Source organism: Lampetra planeri, chromosome 63 (genome assembly GCF_965212315.1).
Source record: "Lampetra planeri chromosome 63, kcLamPlan1.2.h2, whole genome shotgun sequence".
In the NCBI taxonomy this organism is placed as follows: Eukaryota; Metazoa; Chordata; class Hyperoartia; order Petromyzontiformes; family Petromyzontidae; genus Lampetra; species Lampetra planeri.
In genome coordinates this window covers 3,626,550-3,651,094 of record NC_136169.1, presented here as the reverse complement: position 1 = coordinate 3,651,094, position 24,545 = coordinate 3,626,550, and the positions used below count along the sequence as shown (strand labels likewise).

Here is a 24,545-nt window from a genome sequence, read left to right as displayed (position 1 = left end):
TTCTGTCTGTGTGCGGTAGAGCGTTTCCCCTTTGCACGCGTGGGGGAAACACAGCAACACGTCGCAGACGAAGAGTGCAAAATTACACGTGCGATTCATCACAGGTAAGAAAGGGTAAAGCTTATTCTTCATGTTTCATCATTGCCTTAAGCCAATTCATTTACCAGTTGTCGCACGTTGAGAAAGTTCATCTGCTGCCAATATTTTGTCCCAACCGAGTCGCTTGGTCTTCCACGAATTGCGTTGCGTCGTCTTTTTTTTGTGTTGAAATCTAATTCACCTTCATTGCTCATCATTGTTCAATGTGTGTATGAAGCTATTGTTAAGTTTAGTCCTCGTTTGTAAATATTCTGTGCATACTATACTCTTTGGTTCTTTTGGTAAAGTCACGTAGTTTTAAAATAAAATAAAATAACGACATTTCGATTGCAACACAAGAAATCATCAGGTGGGAAACCACAGCCCAGGTCACCCTTTTTTTTATAATGCAATGTGCCGGGTTTGTAATTCAACGGCTACATCTTCTTTTATATGGCATTTTTGGGGATTGCGACATTACAACTCTATGTCGAGATTTGATATCCATTCGACTCCTTCAGGAGTAGCCGAGTGGATTTTTTTCAGATCGCCGTTGAATGATCTGATTGGGCAGTCGTTCACGATATGTTGCACAGTCTGAGATTTCGCACCACCACGATCACAAACTGGACTCTTCGCTAATTTTCCATTCGTGGAGAAAGTGTCCCACATCTTCCACGGAGTGTCCAAATCCGATTTGAAGGAGGACCATATCTTCCTCGGTCGGTCACCTGCTAACACTGGTCAACAAAAAAAAAGCATTTTTTTCTGGCCTGGACTTTTGCAGCTGTTTTAGACTAATTTCAGGGTGCTGATTCCAAATCTGATCTCAGATTTGCTCTATCACATCTCATTTTTTATGCTATCGGCATACCCCATTTTCATTGATTTTACCCGGAATTAACTCTGTCACTTATGATTGCAAGTTGTTGCTAGTCAGTGACTGCTTTAGTGTTAAAATATGGTGCTGTATTTTTAGGATAGTGTGTTTATAATATCATTTTATGTAGATATCCACATTTATTTAATATTTTTCTTCTGCAGTTTTTATTGAAAATGCAATATTTGATATCTCAAAAACCTGATGTGATAGAAAAAACTGATGCCAGATTTGGAATCAGCACCCCAAAATTACATTAACACCGTTGGAATACCTTTTGCCAGAAAAAGTGTGTTGACCAGTGTAATTGAAGGATTGTAGGGTCGCTGGCGAGGGATTTCTGCGGCAGGTTGGTGTTTGCCCAGGCTTCCTTCCAGGAGAGCTTTTCCACATTCTGGGTTTCCTGACTATCTATTCCTGGAGCAGGGACTCGCTTTATCCGCTCCAGGATGGGGTATATTCCACCCGGTAACCCTGGGGGCTGTGTGAGTGGGCTGCGCTTGATGTCTTCAGTAAAAGGTTCCCAGTTGGCCTTCCTTAAGTTGTATCATGGCACAGAGGTGGACATGATCATCGGGATTTCGACCCCAATATTGTCCAAGACCGGCCTGTGCTGACGATTCGGGATATTGTCGAGAACCTTTCTGGAAGCTAACAGTGGTTCAACCGAACTGGCACACGACACAAAGCACAGGTCAGGGTTTGAAATCTGTCATCATGCAGAATGGAAAGTTCCTCGATCTTTAGCGTCGATTGGTGACTAATAGGTAACTATTCATACGCCTATTTAAAATCTGTCCATCAGAAACTTTAAAAAAATGTAATTCTCATAAGAAACCACGGTATAATGTGAAGTATCCAACTACTATAATCCACTGTCTCTCTCAGCCCACTAATTACGTGTTATGAAGATAGGACAATTGCCCGAAACATCACCTGTTATATCGTAATAATTTCAACTTGCTGTGGAGGATTCACTCAAATAATAAGTGTTTACATGTGGGAGTAAACCGGATGACCTAGAAAAAACCCACACGTGTGAGAGATAAACGCCCTCCCCCACTCAGACAGAGCAGGTGGAGTCCACATTTTTGCAGGACTGCTTTGAGCCGGACTCCACTCCTCAGCAACTGCCCCGAATGCTGCCGTGGAATGACTGACAACTTTTTTTTAAATACACTTTTATAACAACAAAACGGGAGCCTGGTACGATACGGTGAAAGATTCCAGCGACGGGGTGCAGAGAACCCGCGGTAATCCATTTGGGCGAGACGGAACTACACAAAAGGGGGACAGAAGGAGGGGTATAAGGCGGCCGGAGAATGGCAGGTATGTGTAGAAGAAGGGAAGCAGTGCGTAGGAAGGGGGGGGGGGGGTGAAGTCGTGGACTGACAGGTAACGGGGAGCTTCGTCCTGGGGCAGGGACCCCCAGTAAGAACATCCGGTGCCTTGAAGTGGGGTCTGCCGTACGGCGAGGCGGGGGTTGGGGGGACAAGAGGAAGAGAAAGATGTGAAGGGAGAAGAGGGATGGGAGAGAATGGGAGGATGGGTGGTTGGTGAGGGTGGGAGAGAGAAAGAGGATGACTTGAGAGTGATGCGGAGGGGGGGGTGTAAGCACATCACAGGGTCAGCAGGAACGGCGGCGTGGATGGATATAGTAGGGAGAGAGTAAATAAAATTGTGGTGGAACTTGGTGTTGCGATTAACAAAGCGCTTTAATGGGGAGGGATTGTAGAAGCTCCAGTATTCCTCCCACTTGGATCTCTGGTCTGGAGTTGACCGGGGAAGCCAGTGGAGACGAAGCCTTGGGTTTTTGTTTTGTTTTTCCCAGGGGACGTGTCCTTCATTGGGCACGGATATGTGGAGAGGGGAATTCCCCTTGTTCTAGGCACGAGGTTAGGCTCGATTGGCTCCGCCCTCGCTCTGCCCTGCCTCTGCCCAGGCTCCGCCCTAGCCGCGTCACCCTTCTCGAACTCACCAGAGGGTTCCAGGGGCTTCCCCACGAGGTCTACAGTGACCCTTGCCCCAGTTCCTCCGCCCTGCCGGCACACACGCGTATGCTCAGCGGCGTGTGCGCTAAGTACCCACCTGCAGTTTCAGCTGCTGTACAACAGTCAGCGCTATGTCACTACACATGTGATGACACGAGAGTACCTGGAGAAAACTCACACGTGTGAGATGGGGGTAACGCTTAATCCCTATACAGATGAAGTACAGTTGGAAATCAAACCCACTTGCTGTACTGCCATGATATCCTGCCAGGAGATTTTGGGAGTTTCAGGACTGTGTGTGTGTGATCCAACAACCCTCATTACCTCTGCAATGCTGCATAAGAGATCACGTGCAGCATAGCCGCCTGCACATGTTGCAATCAGCATGGTGTGTAATATTTTAGATGGCAGAGTGGTGGCCGCGCCATGGTAATACTCAGGTCTCACAGTAAGAAGGGGCCTGGGTTTGATTTCCGACTCAGGAGTTGTTATGTTCTCCCCCTGTTCTGCATGGTTTTCCTCTGGGTTCCCTCCGATATATAAAAATCCACTCCCACCATCACACACACACAATGTAGCTAGCTGATAGGGCAGCCCTCGACTTCAAAGTTCAAAAGTTCCTTTATTAGGTATAGCCCTGTGAGCCATTCGGTTCTTGAATCGGGTGCAACCGCAACAAACAAAAAACATAAACAAGAAAACATCTTAAAGTGACTATGTGCAAACAGAAAATCCAAGAAAAGACAGCAACATATTACGGACGTAATTCGTCCCTGCAACCTGTTCGTAAGTCAAACGCTTCGTAAGTCGCAATACAACAGATGTCCAGTAGGGGTGGTTCGGAAAGTTACAACAGCAAACAATACACAATACGATGGGAGTGCAAAGTGTAGTAAAGGTAAGCAAATCACAAAAAATAAATACGTAAAATATATAAAGTATATAAGTTCAAATTGCACAAGTACACACAGCAGCAACATCGCCCGTCTGCTGTGAAGACCTGGCAGGACCCTCCCGAAAAATAGTCTTGAAACTCAGTGAGTCTTCCCTGGGCAAACAAGTGTCAATAATAACAATGAAATTAATTCCTCATAATGTAACACCTCTAGGCTCTGCAAACTCTGCATATACAGTGGGTGAATGGGTCAAAGTGTGACTGGGATTTTTACGAGTGGGTTAGTCAGTGGGTGATAAAAAAAAATCTCACAATGTTAAGCAGCCACACCTGAGCAGTCAACAGGAGCTTGTATTGTACAGGAGGTTGTGGTGCAGACTGTTACCCTAGATTATATTGACCCACACGCTCCACAGTCCTAACGCTCGCCCACACATAATTACTCTCGGGCAAGGATGAAATCACTTGAGTTGTGAACACGTGGGAGGACACGAAGCAGTGTATCGTTAACTGTCGGAAGAAAAGTCAAACCCTCTTCCGCCCTAGGGCGGCATGGGTGTGGATTCCTGGTGGACTGGATGAATTCAAATGTGCGATTAAACGTTTTCGGACTTTGCGGATCGCCACCATTGGCCCCGTCTTCTTCCGCACAGAGAAAGCACTCGAGAGACCCTGACAGTAGAGGTGAGTGGATGTGTTTGCTCAGGGTCAAGGTAGTAGTGAGTAGTCGGGGTGGTGGCGAGGATAAAGGTGAGTGGCGATGCATATGTGCGCAAGGTGATGGTTGTGGTGAGTACTCACTACAAAGTATTGCTTACATTCAATTCCACTTCCACTACGGAAAAGACCCTCGCATTCCGCAAGCTGTATAATCGCACTTTATGTAATCGTTGAGCGTGAACGTTTCATCTTCATGGTTCATAATTTGTGTGCAGTATTCTGTATCTTGTAGCCATGAATATTTGGATTCTCACATTTTGACTTTTGGCCATCTGTGTGGATAAAGAGATTTGGGTGAAGAGATGTAAACATGTCTAAATGGGCTGTCACCTGTGTGTGGGTAAAAGTGCCCATGTCAGGGCTTAGACAGGTGCGCGGTGTTTAGGCGAACGATGCATTTAATGTGTCGTATCACCTGGTGGGAGAGGCGTTTTTGGGTGACTTTACGGTGAGGTTTTTTTTCAACTTCTTTTTTTTGGAGTCGCAGTTGCAGGATAGATAAGCAGAGGTTCTGTGCAACACTGGGAGTCGGGTATGGAAGATGTGGTCCCCGCCATGAGTAATATAACCTCAAGTGATCCCCACGAGCAGTTGGTGATAACAACACCACAGTGTCTCACCCCAATACAGAACAATCTTTTGAGCTATTTAAATCTGCCCTGAAAACTCACCTCTTTAAAATGGCCTTTCCCCCATAGTTTTGGTCCTTTATGCTGGCTCTGTCTTATTTCCTGCTTTCCATACGCGGCACGTTGGAATCCTTGGATGAAATGCGCCTTTCAAATGTGAAATATTATGATTAAGGTGTACATTTTCGCAGGCAAATATTGCGATTCATAACTGGTTTGAGTTGGGCCACTACCATCCATTCCAATTTTGTGAGAATCGTTCAACTCACAGGATGAATGGGTTGAAACGATGATAATAATCAGCACAACGTTTAACGCCCATACACAGGGTGACTATTTAATTGATTTGGCCACGTCGGGTGGTGAAGGCGTCTTAAAAACACAAATTTGTTCATGTCACAACGAAAGTGGCTTCACCCTTAAAAAAATAAATTACGAATCGGAATGCCATATCCTTTTCTAGGTGACACTCCGCAGGTGACACGCCATGGACAACATCCCCAAAACGACAATCTCGTTGGAGTATGAGCTCTTCTCTGCTCAAGATCTGGGAGCCTCCGTGCTGAAGCTGGAGGCCGTGACCCTGCACAAGGTTGGGGCAGAGTCGCCCACTTTCCATGGGGTGATGAAGGCGTCGGAAGAACCCGAGCGGTGGGCGAGGTGAGGACGGCTCGGTCCGCGCACGTTCCACGTCGCTCGCTTCACGCAAAGGAGATGCTCCGAGGGCCATGCTTCCACGTGGGGCGACAGGGCGGCGGTGGTGGCGGCGCAGTGGTGACTAGAGGCTGACCGAAATTCGGTTTCGGTTTCGGCGCCGAAAGTTGGCAAATGGCCTCTTTCGGCATAGTTTCGGTTTCGGCCGAAAGTCAAATTTTTTACTTTCGGTTTACTTTCGGTCTCGGCCGACACCAGAAATTAAGTTTCGGTCGGCCTCTAGTGGTGACGCTCGTGCCTCACAATAAGTAGGGGTCTGGGTTTGGTTCCAAACTTGGGCCACCTTTCTGCGTGTAGAATTTGTATCTTCTCCCCATGTTCTACATGGGGTTCCCCGGTTTCCTTCCATAGCTAAAAAAAAACCCACGAAATTTAACCGGTATTGGTCAAACAAACCACAACCCAAATGCTGAAAAATTACTCGCAATTTACTCATTTAGGATCTCACACACAGCAGCAACATTGCCCCCTTCTGTGATATCCTCACAGAGATCTCCTGCAAAAGAGGCATGAGACTTGGTGAGGCTCTCCTGGTAAGTAATAATAAAATCGGGTGAGATGAAGGTTCTGCATTGGGTAAGATGAGGGTTCGAGAGCAGATGAGACGGGTGATCGAGTCATCAGCCTCACAAGCAAGACACCTAGAAGGGACGAGCTCATCAGTAAAAGGAAGGGAAATTCTCACGGGACGAGGAGATGGATAAGGGAGCGATGGGGGAAATTCCAGGAGGGGAAGAGATCTGGATCGCAGTGATGCAACAGGGCTTGTGCGGAACACGCCGGACAAAATATCAGCGGTGAGTTTATGTGCTAATGCCGGAACGTGGACCGTCGATGGATAGCCTTTCAAGTTCTTTCTTGAGGGTCTTCCCATGTGGTTCCCCCCACCTCCCCTCGGCCACTACCCGGCGTCACAGTGTGTTCACGGAGCGTGACGAGGGCGCGGCGCGGGAACTGGCGGAACGGCTGGATGCGTCCCTCCGCCCGTTCATGAGCTACCCGCGGGACGACGGCGACGACGACCAGCAGAGACGACGCAAGCTCCTGGCCGTCGCCCGGTGCCTCCAGGAGCGGCCGAAGTGGACGCTGGCGCACGTGGCGGCCTACTGCGGCCTTCACCAGGCCCTGTCTCACGCCGAGGTCTGCAGGTGGGTGCGGCGGGGAGGCCGCTGGACACAGGCTGAAGCGAGGCCACATCCCATCACATACGAGATTAATCCATGACAAACAGGTGAATGTTGCATTTGGCTGGGTCATGTAGCCCACATGCCGAGCCACCGCATGCCCAAGTAACTTCTGTTTGGGCGTGGCACGGGCTGGAGAAGCGATGGAGTTATACGGTACAGGAGGATGTGGAGCTGGGTGGACTTGCCAATGATCGTTACCAGCGGTGTCAAGATCGGCCTCTGTGGAGGAGGCTGGTCAAGGACACTGCTGGGGAGTTGGAGGCAGTTGCACGAGTTCAATTCCCACTCACAGCCAAAATAAGTACCAGGTCCTGTACATAAATATCAGTGCTGGGCAGACAAAAGTGGTCGGTCGTGGTCATAACCACTTCACAGGTGCTCGCTAACAGCACTTTATTTGTGTGTGTGTCGTGTGCTACGAATATGGCGACCAGTGACTTTTATCTAAATCAGTCCTGGGCCTCCCCTAGGTCGACTCAGCCTCAAATTAGTACCTCATGCGATGTGTAAACCTTGGCACTGGGGAGACAGACGGCCAGACGTGGTGCTGACCACCCACCCCCTTGTGTACCTTGCCGGCCTTCACAGGTGCTACTCGATTGGAACCTCATTTGCCAGTAAAAATATGATAATTGTTTTTTTACCCTTCTATCTGGCAACAAAACTGACATCTTTTTTACAAGGAGTCATGTTTGCATAGACCACAATACCTGCAGCTATTTTGTTTGCATTATGGCTGCAGGTATTGTGGTCTATGCAAACATGACTCCTTGTAAAAAAGGTGTCAGTTTTGTTGCCAGATAGAAGGGTAAAAAACAATTATCAAGTGCTATTTCGATTTAAAGCTTTCGTGACTGCAGGGATTCGTCTTCTTGGTTTTTTCGGTAAAGTCACGTAGAAGATAAATAATAAAATAATAAAAATATAACATAATAAAATCCAATTCTCACGACGTTTCGGCCACAACGCAAGCAGCCGTCCTCAGGTGAAGAACAGGTACTACTCGCTAACAGCACTTGCCCCAAAAAACGTGTAAAGGCGACACAGGGGGGGGGGGGGGGTCCTTGTCGTTGTGGCGGCAGGAGCATCGACGAGCCGGAGAGCGACAACGGCCGCACCCCGCTGATGATGGCTGTGGAGGCGAAGCAGGTGGCGTGCGCGCGTGGGCTGCTGGGTCTGGGCGCGCGCGCGGAAGCCGCGGACAAGCAGGGGAACATCGCGGCGCACTACATGGCCGCCCAGGTCGACGACGACATCGCCATGGTAACGCAGCATCTCCATCACGACGCCTCGCGACCAGGGTGTTGTTACTGCGCTTGTTTGTTTGCCCAGGAAAGCCTCGCCGAGTCTCAAGACTCTTTTCAGGAGGGTGCTGCCACGTGTTTTGTTTGTTGTTGTTGCGGTAAGGGTGGGGTGGGTGCGATGTTCCTGCTGCTGCTGCTGTGTAATTGTTGAAGCTATTGTTCTACCACTGTTTGACTGCTGTGATGCTTCATCATGGGACCTGCTTTGCCAGTACCAAAATGAGCATAGGTTTTCCCCTTTTTTCTGGCAACAAAACAGGAATCATGTCTGCATTAACCACGATACTTGTGGTCAGAATGCAAAAAAACACATACTCTGATATTATATACATTACTGTGACGCTGCTTACAGATCAGCCACTAATGAATCACTAAACAGAAGACAACCGCTTTATCATTCTGCTCTTCCATTTGCACTTAATGTACCATACATGACCCCACCTTTGTGGCCTCAACTTAATATCCAATCTCACATCACTTGGTACCTGTTTATCCATAAAATCCTTATTCGCAAATATGTGCTATACAGTACTTAACTAATTCATTTAACCCCACGGAATAGATGTACTTATGCAATTAGAAATTATTAATTAATTTAAGGGGCGCCACCGTGTGTTAACATTGCCACGTGGGAGACAAAAGCAGCACCGATGAGGGCTGGAATAGAACACGAGCGGGTGGGGTGGCCAGCACCACGCCCGGCCTACTTTGTTTCCCCAGGGGTGATGGTCACACATATGTTGAACTTCTTTCGCGCCGTACGTAGCCAACTGTGCTAATCGGAGGTGCGGGGGTTAGGACAACCATACACAGCAAGCAGTTCTAAAGACATTATTTTCATACTCTTAGGTTTTTTCGGTAAAGTCACGTAGGCAAAAAATAAAATAAATAAAATAATAGAAATAAAATAAAGTAATAAATCACGACGTTTCGGAGGCAACACAAGTCTCCGTCATCTGGTGGGACCGTCACAGCTAGATTTACTGTATCAAGTGAGGCAAAACAAATTCAAGATACAAGTTCATAAATACAAGTTAAGGGGCGAAAAAACCTAAGAGTATGAATCCTTGCAGTCACGAAAGCTTCAAATCTAGAATAAATACATTATTTTCAATCTATATTTTTTTTTTAAATGTAGTCACAGTCACATAATCGTCACTGGTGTTGCTTGCCGCGTGAGCGGGAATCGAATTCGAGTCTCTGCCACGTTTGTCGCGCACCCACCCACACTTTGTGCCTCGTCCCCTCGGCGGCGCCAGCTGATCTACGACCTGGCGGAGGGCAGCGCGAAATCGCTGGACTCGCGTAATGGCGCCGGCAGCACGCCGCTGCACGTGGCCGCACGTGCCGGGGCGCTCTCCGCCGTCATTGCGCTGCTGGCCAATGGCGCCGACATCGACGCGAGAGACGAGGCCCACGGAGATACGCCCCTGCACGTGGCCATCAAGGTGAGACACCCACCTCCTCCTAGACCCCTCGCCACCCGCCAGTTGGAGATTTCGAAAAGTTTACTGGTTTGGCCATGTTTGTTTGTTGTATTACGGAGTAAGACTGATGGCCCTAATCTAAGTTGTCTTGTGGTTGTTGTTGTTGTTGTTTGACTCGCATCCCACTGGGATTTTTGCACACTGCGTTGGTGTACAGTGCTTTTTCTGCAATATTTTGCTGTCTTTTCTTGGATTTGCACTTAGTCACATATTCACTTTAAGATGTTTTCTTGTTCATGTTTTAGTTTTTTGTTTGTTGCGGTTGCACCCGATTCAAGAGCCGAATGGCTCACAGGGCTACACCTAATACATGAACTTGAACTTGAACGAGCGGGGGGAAGGGGGCGCACCTTGCCCCCCCCCCAACCCCTGGAGGCCAAATCTACGAATTGTGTGTGCCCTTGATTTAGGGGCCGTCCATAAATGACGTCACGCGAATTTGGACGATTTTTAACCCCCCCCCCCTTCGTCACACGGCGTCACAAAGTCAGACCCCCCCCTCAAATATGACGTCACAAAGCTCTGCCCCCCCCCCCCCCCCAAAAAAAAAAAACATGCTTCAAATCGCTTTAAACTATTGTCATTGTAGTGCGTATTTAATGTGGCGCTGCACTCTGATGTTGTAGGAGAAAACATCTATTTAAAAGTTTATTAAATTAAGTAGAACGTGTCGTCGAAATTTATGTTGAGAAGCTCTTGACTCGGAGACGGAGTTACAGGTAAGGGGCTTCCGCCTGTGTTTATTTAAGGTCTTCATCGGATGTGTAATGCTGTGTGGAAGCTACCTTAGTGGCGAATGGAAGTTGTTGCGTAACAATTTGTGTGTAAGTCTATTAAAGGCTATATGGAGATCTTGTGTGTGATGATGCTTCGTGTCCTTACAGAGCATCCTGCAAAACATGAGCGACAGCCACAGCTCAAGCGGCATCATTGACCATTTGCAGGTGAGCTCCACGCGTGCGCGTCTCTGTGAGACAGCTATAGGGGACGCCTCTCGTGCATTATAGAGAAGCTAGATGAGTGCAGGTGAGAACCTGGTGCGGTGTGTAAACAAAGCCACTCGGGAGACAAAGGCGGCCGGGCGCGGATGCTGGCCACCCACCCCTTCGTGTGCTGTGTCGGCATTCATAGGCGCGACTCGCTAACAGTGCTTGCCCTGATAGTCGTTGCTGTGCTCTGCGCTTTCAGAATCTGTGCACGGTGGTGAAGGCCCTCGTGTTGTTTTCGGCTGACCTGACGGTGGAGAATAAAGATGGACATTCGGTGTGGGACCTTGCCGCAGACGTGCACGCCGGGGGTGAGAGATCGGCACACGGTTCGCTTCACCGCACACGCACCGCGTAGAGTCCAGCGGTCCCCAACCTTTTCTGGCACCAGGGACCGGTTTCGTGGAAGACAATTTTTTCACGGACCAGAGGGGGGGGGGGGGGATGGTTTCGGGATGATTCAAGCGCATTACATTTATTGTGCACTTTATTTCTACATTGTAATATACAATGAAATAATTCTACAACTCACCATAATGCAGAATCTGGGGGTGCCACCGCTGATCTGACAGGAGGTGGAGCTCAGACTTTAATGCGAGCGATGGAGAGCATCTGTCAATACAGATGATGAAGCTTCATCATCTGTCAATACAGATGACGAAGCTTCGCTCGCTCGACCACCGCTCACCTCCTGCTGTGCGGCCCGGTTCCTAACAGGCCACGGACCGGTACCGGTCCGCGGCCCGGGGGGTTGGGGATCCCTGGCGTAGACGACAACAATAACAGCCGCCATTTGCCACTAAGCGGGAGTGATGTCACCACGGCGCCTGTGCCAGGCCAGGTGCACTTTGAGGCCACGTGAAGCGTCGCAGTCTCGTTGCTGGCAGGAGGTCACAGTGCAGACCCAGGTGCCATGAGTTGGCTGACTTGAGATGACTGACAGATTCACCCAGCTGTGCCGCCTGCTGTGTCAACTTGCTGCATTTTATCCGCACTGCGCTCCACTCGTTGTTGTGAGCGTCGCTCCTCAGCCCTACGCTGTTGTTGGAGGCGAAATAGCGTCGAAAAAAAAGTTAAATGCTCGGCCAATACCAGTTAAATTATGTGTTTTGTATTACCTATGGGGGAAAGTACAAACTACACACACATAAAGGCGCCCGAGTTAACAATCGAATTCAGGACCCCTTGTAGCTGCGAGGCACGAGGGTTCTCACCACTGCATTGGCGGCTTGTGACGATGTTTGTTGTATTTGTGCAGGCGTGAAGGACCAGGTGCTGTCACTGCTGCGGCACGGCGAAGCCTACGCACGCGCATCAGCGCCAACTCAGGTTTCAGGTGAGAACCCGGGAGGGCACGTAACTGGACGAGGTGGGGGCAGGAGTTACCCTCAGTCGGGGGTGAGAGGATCACGTGATGGGGATCCAGAGTCTCCACGAGGGTTCTGGAAGGGGGGCGTGGCCAGGCGCGGGGCCGGCCACGCCAGGGGAGTTGTAAGCGGGGTCCCGAGAGGGATGGGGCGTTCAACCGTAGTGACACAACCGCACTCTATGATAACTGACGCCAAACTGTACCACTCGCATGGCCTTGTGGGAGTCTCGGTACCAGTAAAGTTATTATATTTTTTCTTCTGGTTCCGATTCAAGTAAACGTATACGTACGTCATCGGAATGAAAACCAATGACGTGTACGTCTTCGGAACGGTAAAGGGTTAAGAATCAGAGAGAGGAGCGTATGTTTTACGCACACTTTTGGCATCAATGAAAGTCACAGAAAATCGCCGAGTGAATCCAGACCGTGATTGACACTCGAACTACGGACAGTGGCATCAGACGGCTCGCATTCATGATCATGCTACTGCTGCCCTCAGCAGACAGAAAGAACCCACAACACAGACCACATAACTCTCTTTATTTCTGTAACTATGGACCAGGACTCAATGACTCCGGTGCTGCTGCGGATGAAGACGGCAAAGCAAGGTATTTTGTTGGGATCTTGTCTTTTTAAAATCTGTTCTGTTCACTGAAATAATTTATACTGGTAGGAACCACCCGGTTCCACCAGCCCACAGGGGATTATTGTGTCCGTCCTTCCATCGTGCATCCAAAAATGGGAGGAGTGGGGCTGGGTGGAGAGGGGAGGGTGGGGAGGGGCTGGGTGGGGAGGGTGGGGAGGGGCTGGGTGGGGTGGGTGGGGCTGGGTGGGGGTGGGAGTGGTGGGGCTGGGTGGGGAGGGGCTGGTCACCCCGTGGTGCCCTTATATAACTCAACGTTTAACCTACTCACGCCGGCTTGTGCCGGCACTCACAGTCGGCCATATTTGCGGAATATACCACGCCGCCGTTGACCCTGGCCATTGACCGAGCAACCCAACGTTCCTACCAGCTCCCTCCGCAGGAATGTGTTTGCAATCGCCACCTCTTAGCCCAGTCGATCAAGGTCCAAGAAGGGCTTCGTGCATCCTCACGCAATATAAAAAATCCCCCTCCTGTCCTTGTTGCAAAATTCCTACCGGGTTTGGACACAGCTTGGGGCAGCAGCCCTCATCATCCAGCAGTGGATTTACAAAAGGGTTGCACTCAATTGTGACGTATCGTTGTGAATAAGTACCGGTTATGTATGTGTTGAACCTCTTTTGCACCGCACATAACCAACCACTCTAATCGGAGGTGCGGCGGAAGGACAAACTAAATACAAAAAGCAGTTCGAAAGAAATTTGTTTTTCAATCTAGATTTAAAAGTGCATAGCTCCAGTGGCTTCATATCATCGGAAGAGCGTTCCATAGAAGCGCATCTGAAAGCGCAATACAGTGATCGTCTTCGTTCGATGGCTAGACAAAAGCCGCTGCTGTGAACATAACCGGAAAATCGGGAAACGTTCACCCAACCGCATGCCACCTCGATTGTGTATTGATGTTTTTGAGCCAGGCCAGGCCAGAATTGAGCAAGGATCAGACAACCACCAGTCATGATGATGATGTATGTATATAAACAATAAACTATCATTAATTATACATCAATGCGGGGGGTGCGCTGCAGGCAATTTAAAATGAAAGACAAGCCACAGTAGTTGGATTGTGGCCATCCAACCCAAATTTTGGGGGGCCACGGTGGCAGGATGCCTGGTACGCAGGAGGTCATGGGTTCGATCCCGACACTGACGCCTGTATGTTTGAAGTTTGCGTGCCTCTCTCCCTGTGGTCATGTGGATTTTTCTACGGATCCTCAGATTTTTCCCTCCACATTAAAAAAAATTATGCATTTAGATTTGGCTGCGATACATTTGCACATGATCAGCCACTTCGTTGAGCTATCATTTGTGGCCAGGTCGCCTCTGAAAAAGAGCTAAAGAGCTAAAGAGCTAAATAGCTCAGTGGAATATACCTGGTAAAATAACAATAGTTAGCCGACCGTCGTGGTGACTCGGTGCTTATCTCTGTGTGTGCGTTGCAGCGTCACTCTCGGTGGGGGAGGCCGCGTGCTCTGCATGGACGGCGGTTTTTCCTGGAAAAATAAAAGTTACCCCGACCCTCGTGGTGACTCGGTGACTATCTCTGTGCACTCGTTGCAGCGTCACGGGCGGCAGTGGTGATGGTGGTGGCGCGGCACCTGTGCTCGGTGGGGGAGGCCGCGTGCTCTGCATGGATGGCGGTGGCATTCGGGGCCTGGTGCTCGCTCGCATCCTTGATTTCCTCTGGCGAAAGAACAATCGCCGGAGCTTGGCTGGGCTGTTTGACTGGGTAGCCGGCACCAGCACGGGCGGCATCCTGGCAATCGCCATAGCCCTTGGTAAGTCCTCGTCTTCCCTTATCATCATCATCATCACCACCACCATCATCGAACTCTAGCAGAGCAGTGTGTCACATTGTGTTATTAGAGAATGGCCCACGGAACCTAATATCATACAGCTAGCCCTTAAATAAATTGTGCTCACTTGATGCAGTAATTTTAGTTGTGACGGTCCCACCTGATGACGGAGACTTGTGTTTCCTCCGAAACGTCGTGATTTATTATTTTATTTTATTTCCATTATTACTTTCATTAACTTTAAATTTTATTTTTTACCTACGTGACTTTACCGAAAAAACCTAAGAGTATGAATCCTTGCAGTCACGAAAGCTTCAAATCTAGAATCATACAGCTAGCTCTGAGCCACCCTTCTTCAAAGGATGCTTTGGCTCACACAGATAAGCCTACGGAACTGGATACCATCTAGCTACCTATGAAATATCTCTTCTGCAAGTGACCTGTGTTGCACACAGTAAGGAGCAGCACGTTCCCACCCGCTCTGCCACTGAGAGTAGTGTTCGTTCTCTCTCTTGGAATTCAGCCTAATGTAGTGCAGAACCAAATTTTTATTTTATAAAATAGTTTTATTCCACATCCTCCCTCACATCATAGATTGCAACATTCTGACGTTCCGGTCGGTAGTATCGGGGGCATCGACAGTATCAGCAGGCACACCGGACTCATCCGAGCAGACGGGGGAAGGGGAGGAAGGTATTACTGGTAGGAACCCGAGAGGAGCCCGAGTTGGGAGTCAAACCAAGGCTCCTTCTCGCTGTGAGGCACGAGCGTCACCACCTACCGCCAGGATAAAAAAAAAATGTCAGGAAAAACTTGTCCTTGGAAAGTGCTTTTTTTTATAACCTTGCTTGGTTTGTTTCAGGATTTCAACCACCGAAAATAATGGGGACGTACTTACAATTGAAGGACAAAGTGTTCCGAGGAGCCAAGCCACATTCAACCATAAAGCTGAAAGAGGCCATGAGAAGTGTATTTAAGAACGTTAATCTTGGATCCACCACACACCCAAGGTAGCGACATCTCCTCAACTAACCTTACGCATTATTACACACCATTACACGTCATCATAAACACCTCATTCGGGACCCGACCCAAACATCGCACCACCTCCTGGCTTTGACATTGATCCTCGAAGACATTGGTGGTGTAACCATCAACTGCATCAAAACATCAACGGGCCAATGGGCACCAGATATCTTTCATAAATAAAAAATTAAGGACAAGAGCCACAGTAGTGCCATTGTGGACATGCAACCCAAACTATCGACCGTATATAATAGATAAACTGCGGTCTGTGGGCCCTCAACGTAATTTAGCACAACTGGATGAGTTATCTCTCTCCTGCAGCCCTCTCGGCATGGCTAGCAGACCTCGACATTGGCATTTAGCTCCTGAGTGTGTGCAACAATCCAGGGGGGGGCTGACGTGTGCTGGCTTTACCTGGGCCTGCCCACCATCATGAAGGCCCTTAATGATTGTGAGCAGAGAATCAGAAATTCTAAAAGCAAAAAGAACTGCTTATAGCCTTGGCCTGTTGATGGTATCATATGCCTTGGCCAGGTCAATAAAGCAGAGATGTAGGTCTTGTGGGAATTACCTACACATCTGCTGAAGCAGACGGACATAGAATATGGCATCCATGTAGGACCGCCCTGGTCTTAAACCACATTGGAGCTCCACAAGCCTTTTATCTGCATGCCTGGCAAGGTGATGTTGAATAATCCTTGCCAGGACCTTTCTGGGAAAACTGAGAAGAGAGATGCCCCTCTAATTATTACAAACTATGCGGTCCCCCCTCTTACAGAAGACATCTTAAAAAGGGGAGACCAGTAGGGCATCTTTCTAATCCTGCGGAACCTGTGCTGTGGTCCAAACAGTTGTGATGATGTCACGGGCAATCTACACACAGATGCCACCACCCCTCAGCATTTTGCTTTGGAGATCATCTTGGCCCGGCGATTTTCCTGGTCTCAGATTTCGGATCGCCCCTCGCATTTCCTCCACAGATGGCACCTCAGTGAACCATTCAGAAGAAGTGGAAACTTCTGCCAGTATTTGAGGCACCGCAGCCCTACCAGGATTATCCCCACCTTGCCCCATGATGTAGTCTGGCCTAAAGGAATTCCCCACCACTAAGAACTCACAAAAATGCTCTGCAAACCTGCAGACCTGTTCCTGGGGGTCGGATATCGATTACTGTTCTTTCCCTTAAGGATAGTGATAGGTGAGGTACTGCAAGCTACTTTGTTGATTAAATTAAATAGTGATTTGTGATTTTGCGCTACTGAGGCAGATTTCATCTCCTCAGCAGCCCGTGCCCACCTCTCATCCTTGCAATGCTGCACGGCTCTCCAAATCTCCGAGCGAAGGCTGCAGTAAGCCTTCTTATTCTCCGATTTTTGATGTTGTAGATGACTGGAGTGGGCCTGTAGTTTTCTCTCAACCAGCCGGAACACCTCCTTCTTCAGCTAGGGTCTCTGGGGAGATCTGGACCACATACCCAATGCAGTCTTTGCAGTTGCGTGAGCCACAGTCCTGAAACCCATTTCTCCTCAGCATCAAGAGGGGGGAAGATACCAACCCCAGCTGCAAGCGATGTTCAAATTCCTGCTTGCAAATATCCTCTTCTAGCTGAGACTAGGCCATTGTGACTTTGAATGCGGTCCTAGATGGACCCCCACCACCGGAGTATAAGAATGGCAGGAGCATCTTACAGATGACAAGTCGATGGTCAGTGGGCAGATCAGCTCCACAGTAATTCCTGGTGTCAAGGGCATGGGCCCGCATCTGCTGGGTCGAAATTATATAATCCAGCAAATGTTCTTGCTTTGACCCGGCGTGCATCAATGATGTTGCGTGGATGCATCGATGCTGGAACAGCGTGTTCATAATTACAAGCCCATGGGCTGCACAGAAGTCGAGCATCCATTATTATTTAGCTGATCTGGCCCATGCCTTCTGATCACTCAAACCCAGGTGTCTGCATCACGACCCACTTGGGCATTAAATAGTAATCTTGAACTCGCCCTCGGTAATCGGCGTGTTCTTCAAAACGCTTGTACACCGTGTTACAGTAAAACATTTTGGGCCTGCATAGGATGGCAGAGGGCTGTTAACGACAAAAATTTGGTCAGATCAAGTGACCTAACTTAGAAATCCATTGTCGATCAGGGCATTGGCCTAGAAAACCTGCTCCGTGTCAAGTCGCTGCGTTAAATAAATGCCAGGCACCGCTGAGTGAACTGCACAGTTAAGAGCCCTGGGTTGTCTAAGCGAGAAATGGCCATGCTTAGCGTTTCTGTAGATGACCCTTGACTGTTTGAAGGCCTGGCCAGCTCAAACCTCACGAGTGTCTTAACAGTCGCACGTGGCTCTCCGCGTGACAGGGTGATGGTGACGTCCACCAAGGTGGACATTTTTCCGGTGGACCTGATGTTGTTCACGAACTACAAACATCCTGAAGCAGAGAAGCACGGAGACTCCCCCGGTCTTCCAGGTGACGCATCCCATCAGTCGCACTGCCTTCTGGGAGTGCACATATGCATATTTAGCAGCAGTTGGGTTTCAACATTTTAGTGTCTCATCAGCAAACTCGGTGCCAGTAGAGCGGCGTGAGGGGTAGGCGGAACCCTCACCGGAAGAGGCTCCCTAGAACTTGTGCTGTTTTGATTTGATTTTTCTCGTCATACACGCAGATCTCATCGACCATCGCATGTCGGACCTTCCCGCGTGGCAGGCGGCCACGTGGACCAGCTCGGCGCCATTCTTATTCTCGCCGATCTATGACCTGGTGGACGGGGGCCTCCTGGCCAACAACCCCACCATGACCATGCTGGCGGAGATCTACTACAACAGCAGAGGCTTGAAGTCCAAGGCAAGGCCTAGAACTAAACTGTTTTATTTTACCAAGTAAAGTCTCACTGAGCTACTGGCTATTTTAAGAAGCGACTTGGCCACAAATGATAGCTCAACGAAGTGGCTTATTATCACAGCCAAATACTCTCAACTCATGTTTTTAAATGTGGAGGGAAAGACTGGAGGACCCAGAGAAAACTCCATGCAATCATGAGGAGAACGTGCAAACTCCCCATTACAGATATCATGGTCGGGATCGAACCCACGCCCTCCTGTATACCTGGCAAGGTAATTAATATCTCTCCACCATGGCACCCACGTTATAATGCGGCGCTGCGTTTGCGACCGGTTGTCTTCCCTGTGACGCTCCAGGAGCCAGGTCTGGACGAACCCTCACTGAAGGTGGTGCTGTCCCTCGGCACTGGCAAAAAGCCTCGAAAGGAGGTCGGGCCCCCGTTCCCAGACTGCAAATGTGAATTGATGTTTTCAAAGCAACGAAACAAAATGCTTCATTGCATCACCTCCAGTGTAAGTATAACCCCGAGCAGGTCACACAATACACTGCGAGTTGTGATGTGCGGCAAGGTGCATTCACCCTTTTTTGTTACGAGACATCTGCAAGTTGCAGTGTCTCCCTCCTTTGGGGGGGGGGAGGAATCCTCGCAATGCCCCCTTAACCCACTGGCCATCTCCATTCCTACCCCTGACATCCCTTACAAGTACTTACAGTCGACTTGGTTCTACATGTTGGTATACACGAGTCGACTTTGAGGTCCTTTAAAACGAATGTGAATGCAACCAGGCAAAGTGTTGCGGCTATAGCGCTCCCCCAGTGTTACGATGATAACTGTGGTGTTGTTATCAAACACCTGCATCTCCCAAGGAGTCATCCTCCTGAATGTCTCACCATCGCCACCTCCATCGTCGTGAAATCATCATCGTCAAAGTCAACTAAAAACACATTTAATCTTGAATTAAAGCCATGTAGACAGAAAAAAAACAAAAAATATCGATGTTTCGATCGCAACACAAGTGGTCATCACTAGTGACGATTATCCGAACCGGTCTTGGACCTCCCCGAGGTCAACTCGGCATCAAATGAGTACCTGGTGCGGTGTGTAAACATCGCTACTGGGAAGACAAAGGCGGACGGGCGTGGTGCTGGCCACCCACTCCCTCGTGTGTCCTGCTGGCCTTCAAAGGTGCGACTCGCTAACAGCACTTGCCCCAACTTTCTGTTAAGGCTATATGGGGGGGGGTGGGGTTGTCTTTGTCTACAGCTGACCTTCACCGAAGCACATCACCTGAAGGCCGCTGCGGCGTGGTGCCAGACCGTCAACGTGCCTTACTTCAGGTGAGATTTTCGTTGAGCTAATGTGGACAATAACACGTAAGACAAATCACGCACACGCACGGCAGCGGCGCAGTGGTGACAACGCTCGCGCCTCGCAATGAAAAGGGGCCTGGGTTCGACTCTGGGAGCCATTCTGCGTGATTTCTGGATAAGCTTCCTCAGTGTTTTCCACTTTTCTCCCCACAGCTAGAAAAAAGAACACACATCCCAATGCTGAAAATGTACATGCAAATACAGCAGACAAATACAAATACAGTAGACTCTCGATTATCCGCGCTAATGACGGGGAGGGCAGCTGCGGATAAGTAAAAATCGCGTATAATCCAAAAATATAACAATTTTCCGTGGATCTCTATGCCAAAAACACTAATATTGGTATAAATGATGTTTAAGTTTCTCTGTCATCGCCCGGTTTTGTAAGTGAAAACTCACAAAATAAATGATCAGATGAATCACTGAAAATTCAGCACAACTGACGATTTCGATTGTTACTCTTTCAATTTAGAACGAATACTAACGATCAACTGATTGATGCGTGCGCTCGGTGATAACAGAGCCACGCCAATCAAAATCATTCAAACGTCGCCTACCGTTGTAAAGATATGCAACTACTGTACTGTAGGGGTGATGACGTGGATTTCGGATTAACTGGAGCACATATTTGCTCGCTTTAAGCACGTGACTTGTAATGAACATTTCCAAGAATAATAATGTATAACTGTTTTTCGATTATTAATTTGGGCTTAAGGGAAAATCCACGAGGTATTAATTTACGTCAAAATATCAGGTGCGAGGTTAATCCTCAAAATCGGATAAACCGCACGCGGATAACCAAGAGTCGACTGTAACTCAATTGGAGTTATACACAGCAGCAATGTAGGCTCCTCCACTGCAACAACTTGACACCCTCAGGAAAAAAAAGTCTTGAGACTCGGGCATTGCTGGGTCAACGAGCGCACTGAGAATAAATGTTTGAATTAAGAATGGCAACCGGCAGCCACTGCGGTTTCAGATTAGAGTGGGTCTGGTGTGCTTTCTGTAACTGCACCCTCTTGTTGTACAATTTATACTGGTAGTAACCTCCTGGTTACACCAGCCCACAGGGGATTATTCTGTCCGTCCGTCCGTCGTGCATCCAAAAATGGGAGGGGTGGGGCTGGGTGGAGAGGGGAGGGTGGGGAGGGGCTGGGTGGGGAGGGTGGGGAGGGGCTGGGTGGGGAGGTTGGGGAGGGGAGGGTGGTGTGGGGAGGGTGGGGTGGGGAGGGGCTGGGTGGGGAGGGGCTGGGTGGGGGGTGGGAGGGGTGGGGCTGGGTGGAGAGGGGAGGGTGGGGAGGGGCTGGGTGGGGAGGGTGGGGAGGGGCTGGGTGGGGAGGGTGGGGCTGGGTGGGGATGGGAGGGGCTGGGTGGGGGTGGGAGGGGTGGGGCTGGGTGTGGAGGGGCTGGTCACCCCGTGGTGCCCTTATAAACCTCAACGTTTTAAAACTCAACGTTTAACCTACTCACGCCGGCTTGTGCTCGCCCTCACAGTCGGGCATATTTGCGGAATACACCACGCCGCCGTTGACCCTGGCCATTGACCGAGCAACCCAACGTTACTACCAGCTCCCTCCGCAGGAATGTGTTTTAAGGCGGTGGTTCTCAAAGTGTGGTCCGTGGAACCAGCAGTGGTCTGCGAAAGGTCCTCCAGGTGGTCCACGCGGCTGTGATGCAAACGCAGGTCGATCCGGAAATATTGACAATGTTTACATAATTTGTTTTGGACATTAATATTTAGTAATATTTAATAAAACAATGAAGTTAGGTAAACTACCCTTATTAAAGCATTCTAACCCTAAGATCTGAATGCCCCCTCCCCCTAAAAAAAAAAAAACCTTATAGCTGTGTTTAATTTGCTTTTGTATGTTCCGGTAATATGAATAATTTTGTATTACTGGTATTTAGATAGAGAAGTGAAATGCGGTTTGTCACCAGCATTGGGGGGCTGGGTGGTGGTCCGCGGAAACTTTTGCATCGGCCGAGTGGCCCTCAGGCCAAGACAAGTTTGAGAAACACCGCTTGAAGGTGAACAGCGCCGCTAAACTTGTTTGTGTTCCGTTGCAGGAAAAACCCAGAGTTCGAAGACCTTGTCGAGATTGATGAGGCGGACGACACCAAGTTGCTGCAACTCATACAGGAAGTGGATGACTATATCCTCGGTGATTTGGATAACATGTCACACATCGCGAAGCTGTTGTCACCCGTCTAGGTCACTGGCGCTACTGCAGCCAACAACTGCCAGTAAGCTGGCGTAGTTGCAGGCTGCAGCTGCCAGTAAGGCCGGCACATTCTCACCTTGAGACGTCCGCTGAAGATAAACATCATGGCGTGAACCGACTACATTTGACAGGCACCTCCCAGTGTCAATAATGAGCTACGTTTGGCCACGATATTCACTGTTGCTTATGATTTAATTCACAACATCAATTTAATAATTTACATTGGGAGGCAGGTTGGTGTCGGCAGCGCAGTGGTGATGCTCGTGCCTCACAGCAAGAAGGTTCCTGGTTTCGGGTCCCCACTTTGGGCGCCATTTTGTGTGTTCTCTCCCTCTGTTCTGTATGGGTTTCCCCACTGGGTTCTTTCGTTTTACTCCCAATGGTAAAAACAAAATCCCCACAATGTAACTGGTATTTACCAAAACATTCCGATGCATCCCAATGCTGGATACGTGTTACATTTGTTTTCCGGCCTGCATTTGCTTTTCTGTTGTGATGGGATTTCTCATCATTTACAGATTTTAACTGCTAGATTATTTTACAGGCTAAAAGGCCCTCTCTGTCAGATGGTTGTCCACAGTGCACCTTGCCAATTCCAATCAGAAATGCCAGCGTGGCTTTGGCAGTTGGAAGGGGGCCGATGTTGCAATGTGTTATCTTATTTGAGTAATGTACAGGTTATATAATCTGCACTGGGGATGTTTTGACGAATACCAGTTACATTGTTTTGATATGGCTGCCTTATGCGTGCAGTGCAACTATAGCCACTTACTCGGAGCTGAAAACACTCGATTCCTAAACATGGTGTAGGATGTCCTTAGAGGCTCAGTATGTGTTGCCTCTTAAATTTACAGTCTTCTGCTATCCTTACGTCATATAATACACTCCTGATGAGAAGAAGCGTTAGATTCATAATTGATCATTTACATTTATTTGTAAGGGGGCCTTCCATCGTCTCAAGGTGTTTAGGTATAACGCCAATTGTTCAGCTATACCCTCCACCACCTGACAAGTCACGTGGGCTTCCCAATGGATTTGGGTTTTCGGCAAACCAGAGGCATGTTGAAAGGCAAACACCGTCTTGACCATTGTAAGACGTTTCGCTGGCGATTGCACCCAGCGTCATCAGGGGTTAACAGCTCAGCTCTGGCGTGGAAGAGTTCCGTGATCAGGGTCCTTAAGTAGGTTCTGTGATGTCAACAGCACAGTCATGTACGCGATTCAATTAAATAATTCGAGTTATCGGCTGTGTTTGGCTGGTCAGGGTAGTTCAATGAGGCAAATCTGTTCTAACAGTTGGTGATAATAGGCTGTCCGTGATGTGTGGGTAATCTATCTGGAGTTATGCTATTGTGATTCTAGCCAAGTGTTAGAATGCTCTTGCAGATACACCTCGTCGATTGGACTTTAGCCATCTATGTGTGTGCTGCTGCAATTTATTAAATCGTTAAAGTTGATCATCTTAATTTTCACACACAGCGTCTTTACATAACCAACTGTTATTGGATGCTTCTCGTCATGATGAAATGCGCTTCTGTCTCATGTTGTGGTGGTGGTAATAATAAAATACAAATACATTTAAAATTGAAGTTCAAGTTTATTGTGTTTGACCAGTTGAGAATTCAAGCAACTCATTTGCACGAGTGGGTGAATGAGTGGGTAAGTGAGTTGGTTAGTTGGTGAGATGGTGGGTAAGTAAATTATTGTGTGAGGTTATAACAGAACAATTCAGACCCTAAATTTCGATTTAAAGCTTTCGTGACTGCAGGGATTCATCTTCTTGGTTATTTCGGTAAAGTCACGAAGAAGGGAAATAATAAAGTAATACAAATAAAACATAATAAAATTCAATTCTCACGACGTTTCGGCCACAACGCAAGCAGCCGTCCTCAGGTGAAGAACAGCGCTGTCGGAAAGACAGCGTCCGACTTTACCGAAAGAACCAATAAGAGAAATTCAGACCCTATTGGTCACCCCGTGCTCCTTATAAATCTCAACGTTCATCCGTGCAAAGTTCCATCACAATGGAGAAACACAAACAAATTGACAATTTTTTTTCCCGTATTGAAACGGATGTACGCCGTATGGACCTGAAAACTCGATTTCCCCTCTACAAGAACACGGGTACACCGTATGTGTTGACACGGTATGTCATTGCCCTCCCTCAAACCACAATAACCACGACTAAAAACGGACATGGCTCTTCGTGGCAATTAGCAGAGCGGCACAATTAGACCGTGTGATTCATCGCAGATGAGCTCACACCGGCCCACACCTGCAGCGCAAATCGGCTCGGGTGAGATCAGCTCCAGATGTATCGCAACACCTGTCAACCCATACGGTTTACCCCGCATTCTTGCGCAGGGAAATCGAGTTAATGCGTTTCAATGCGGGAACATTATTTTG

At 48.6% G+C, this 24,545-nt stretch overlaps 1 protein-coding gene across 2 annotated transcripts; it reads left to right on the top strand.

Annotated features, from left to right (window-relative positions):
- Nucleotides 1–23,728, top strand: LOC144736862 (uncharacterized). Of its 2 annotated transcripts, none has more exons than XM_078619514.1 (16): nucleotides 1–104; nucleotides 5,657–5,853; nucleotides 6,825–7,055; nucleotides 8,177–8,357; nucleotides 9,658–9,846; nucleotides 10,770–10,829; nucleotides 11,074–11,182; nucleotides 12,130–12,207; nucleotides 12,803–12,848; nucleotides 14,440–14,657; nucleotides 15,538–15,685; nucleotides 18,062–18,171; nucleotides 18,371–18,549; nucleotides 18,903–19,058; nucleotides 19,811–19,884; nucleotides 21,985–23,728. In XM_078619514.1, exons 2-16 carry the CDS (start codon nucleotides 5,681–5,683, stop codon nucleotides 22,127–22,129), a joined length of 2,097 nt encoding a protein of 698 aa, XP_078475640.1. In that variant the 5' UTR covers nucleotides 1–104; nucleotides 5,657–5,680; the 3' UTR covers nucleotides 22,130–23,728. The 2 variants fall into 2 exon arrangements, with proteins under 2 accessions (XP_078475640.1, XP_078475641.1); XM_078619515.1 differs by lacking the exon at nucleotides 1–104 and adding an exon at nucleotides 4,238–4,528.
- The last annotated feature ends 817 nt before the right edge of the window (nucleotides 23,729–24,545 follow it).

What these genes read in the sequence shown, in the direction of transcription:
- LOC144736862 (XM_078619514.1), top strand. Translation starts at nt 5,681, where the DNA reads ATGGACAACATCCCCAAAACGACAATCTCGTTGGAGTATGAGCTCTTC. An exon ending in GAACCCGAGCGGTGGGCGAG is followed by an intron (nt 5,854 to 6,824) that starts GTGAGGACGGCT and finishes CCGGCGTCACAG; the next exon opens with TGTGTTCACGGAGCGTGACG. An exon ending in GATGAAGACGGCAAAGCAAG is followed by an intron (nt 12,849 to 14,439) that starts GTATTTTGTTGG and finishes CACTCGTTGCAG; the next exon opens with CGTCACGGGCGGCAGTGGTG.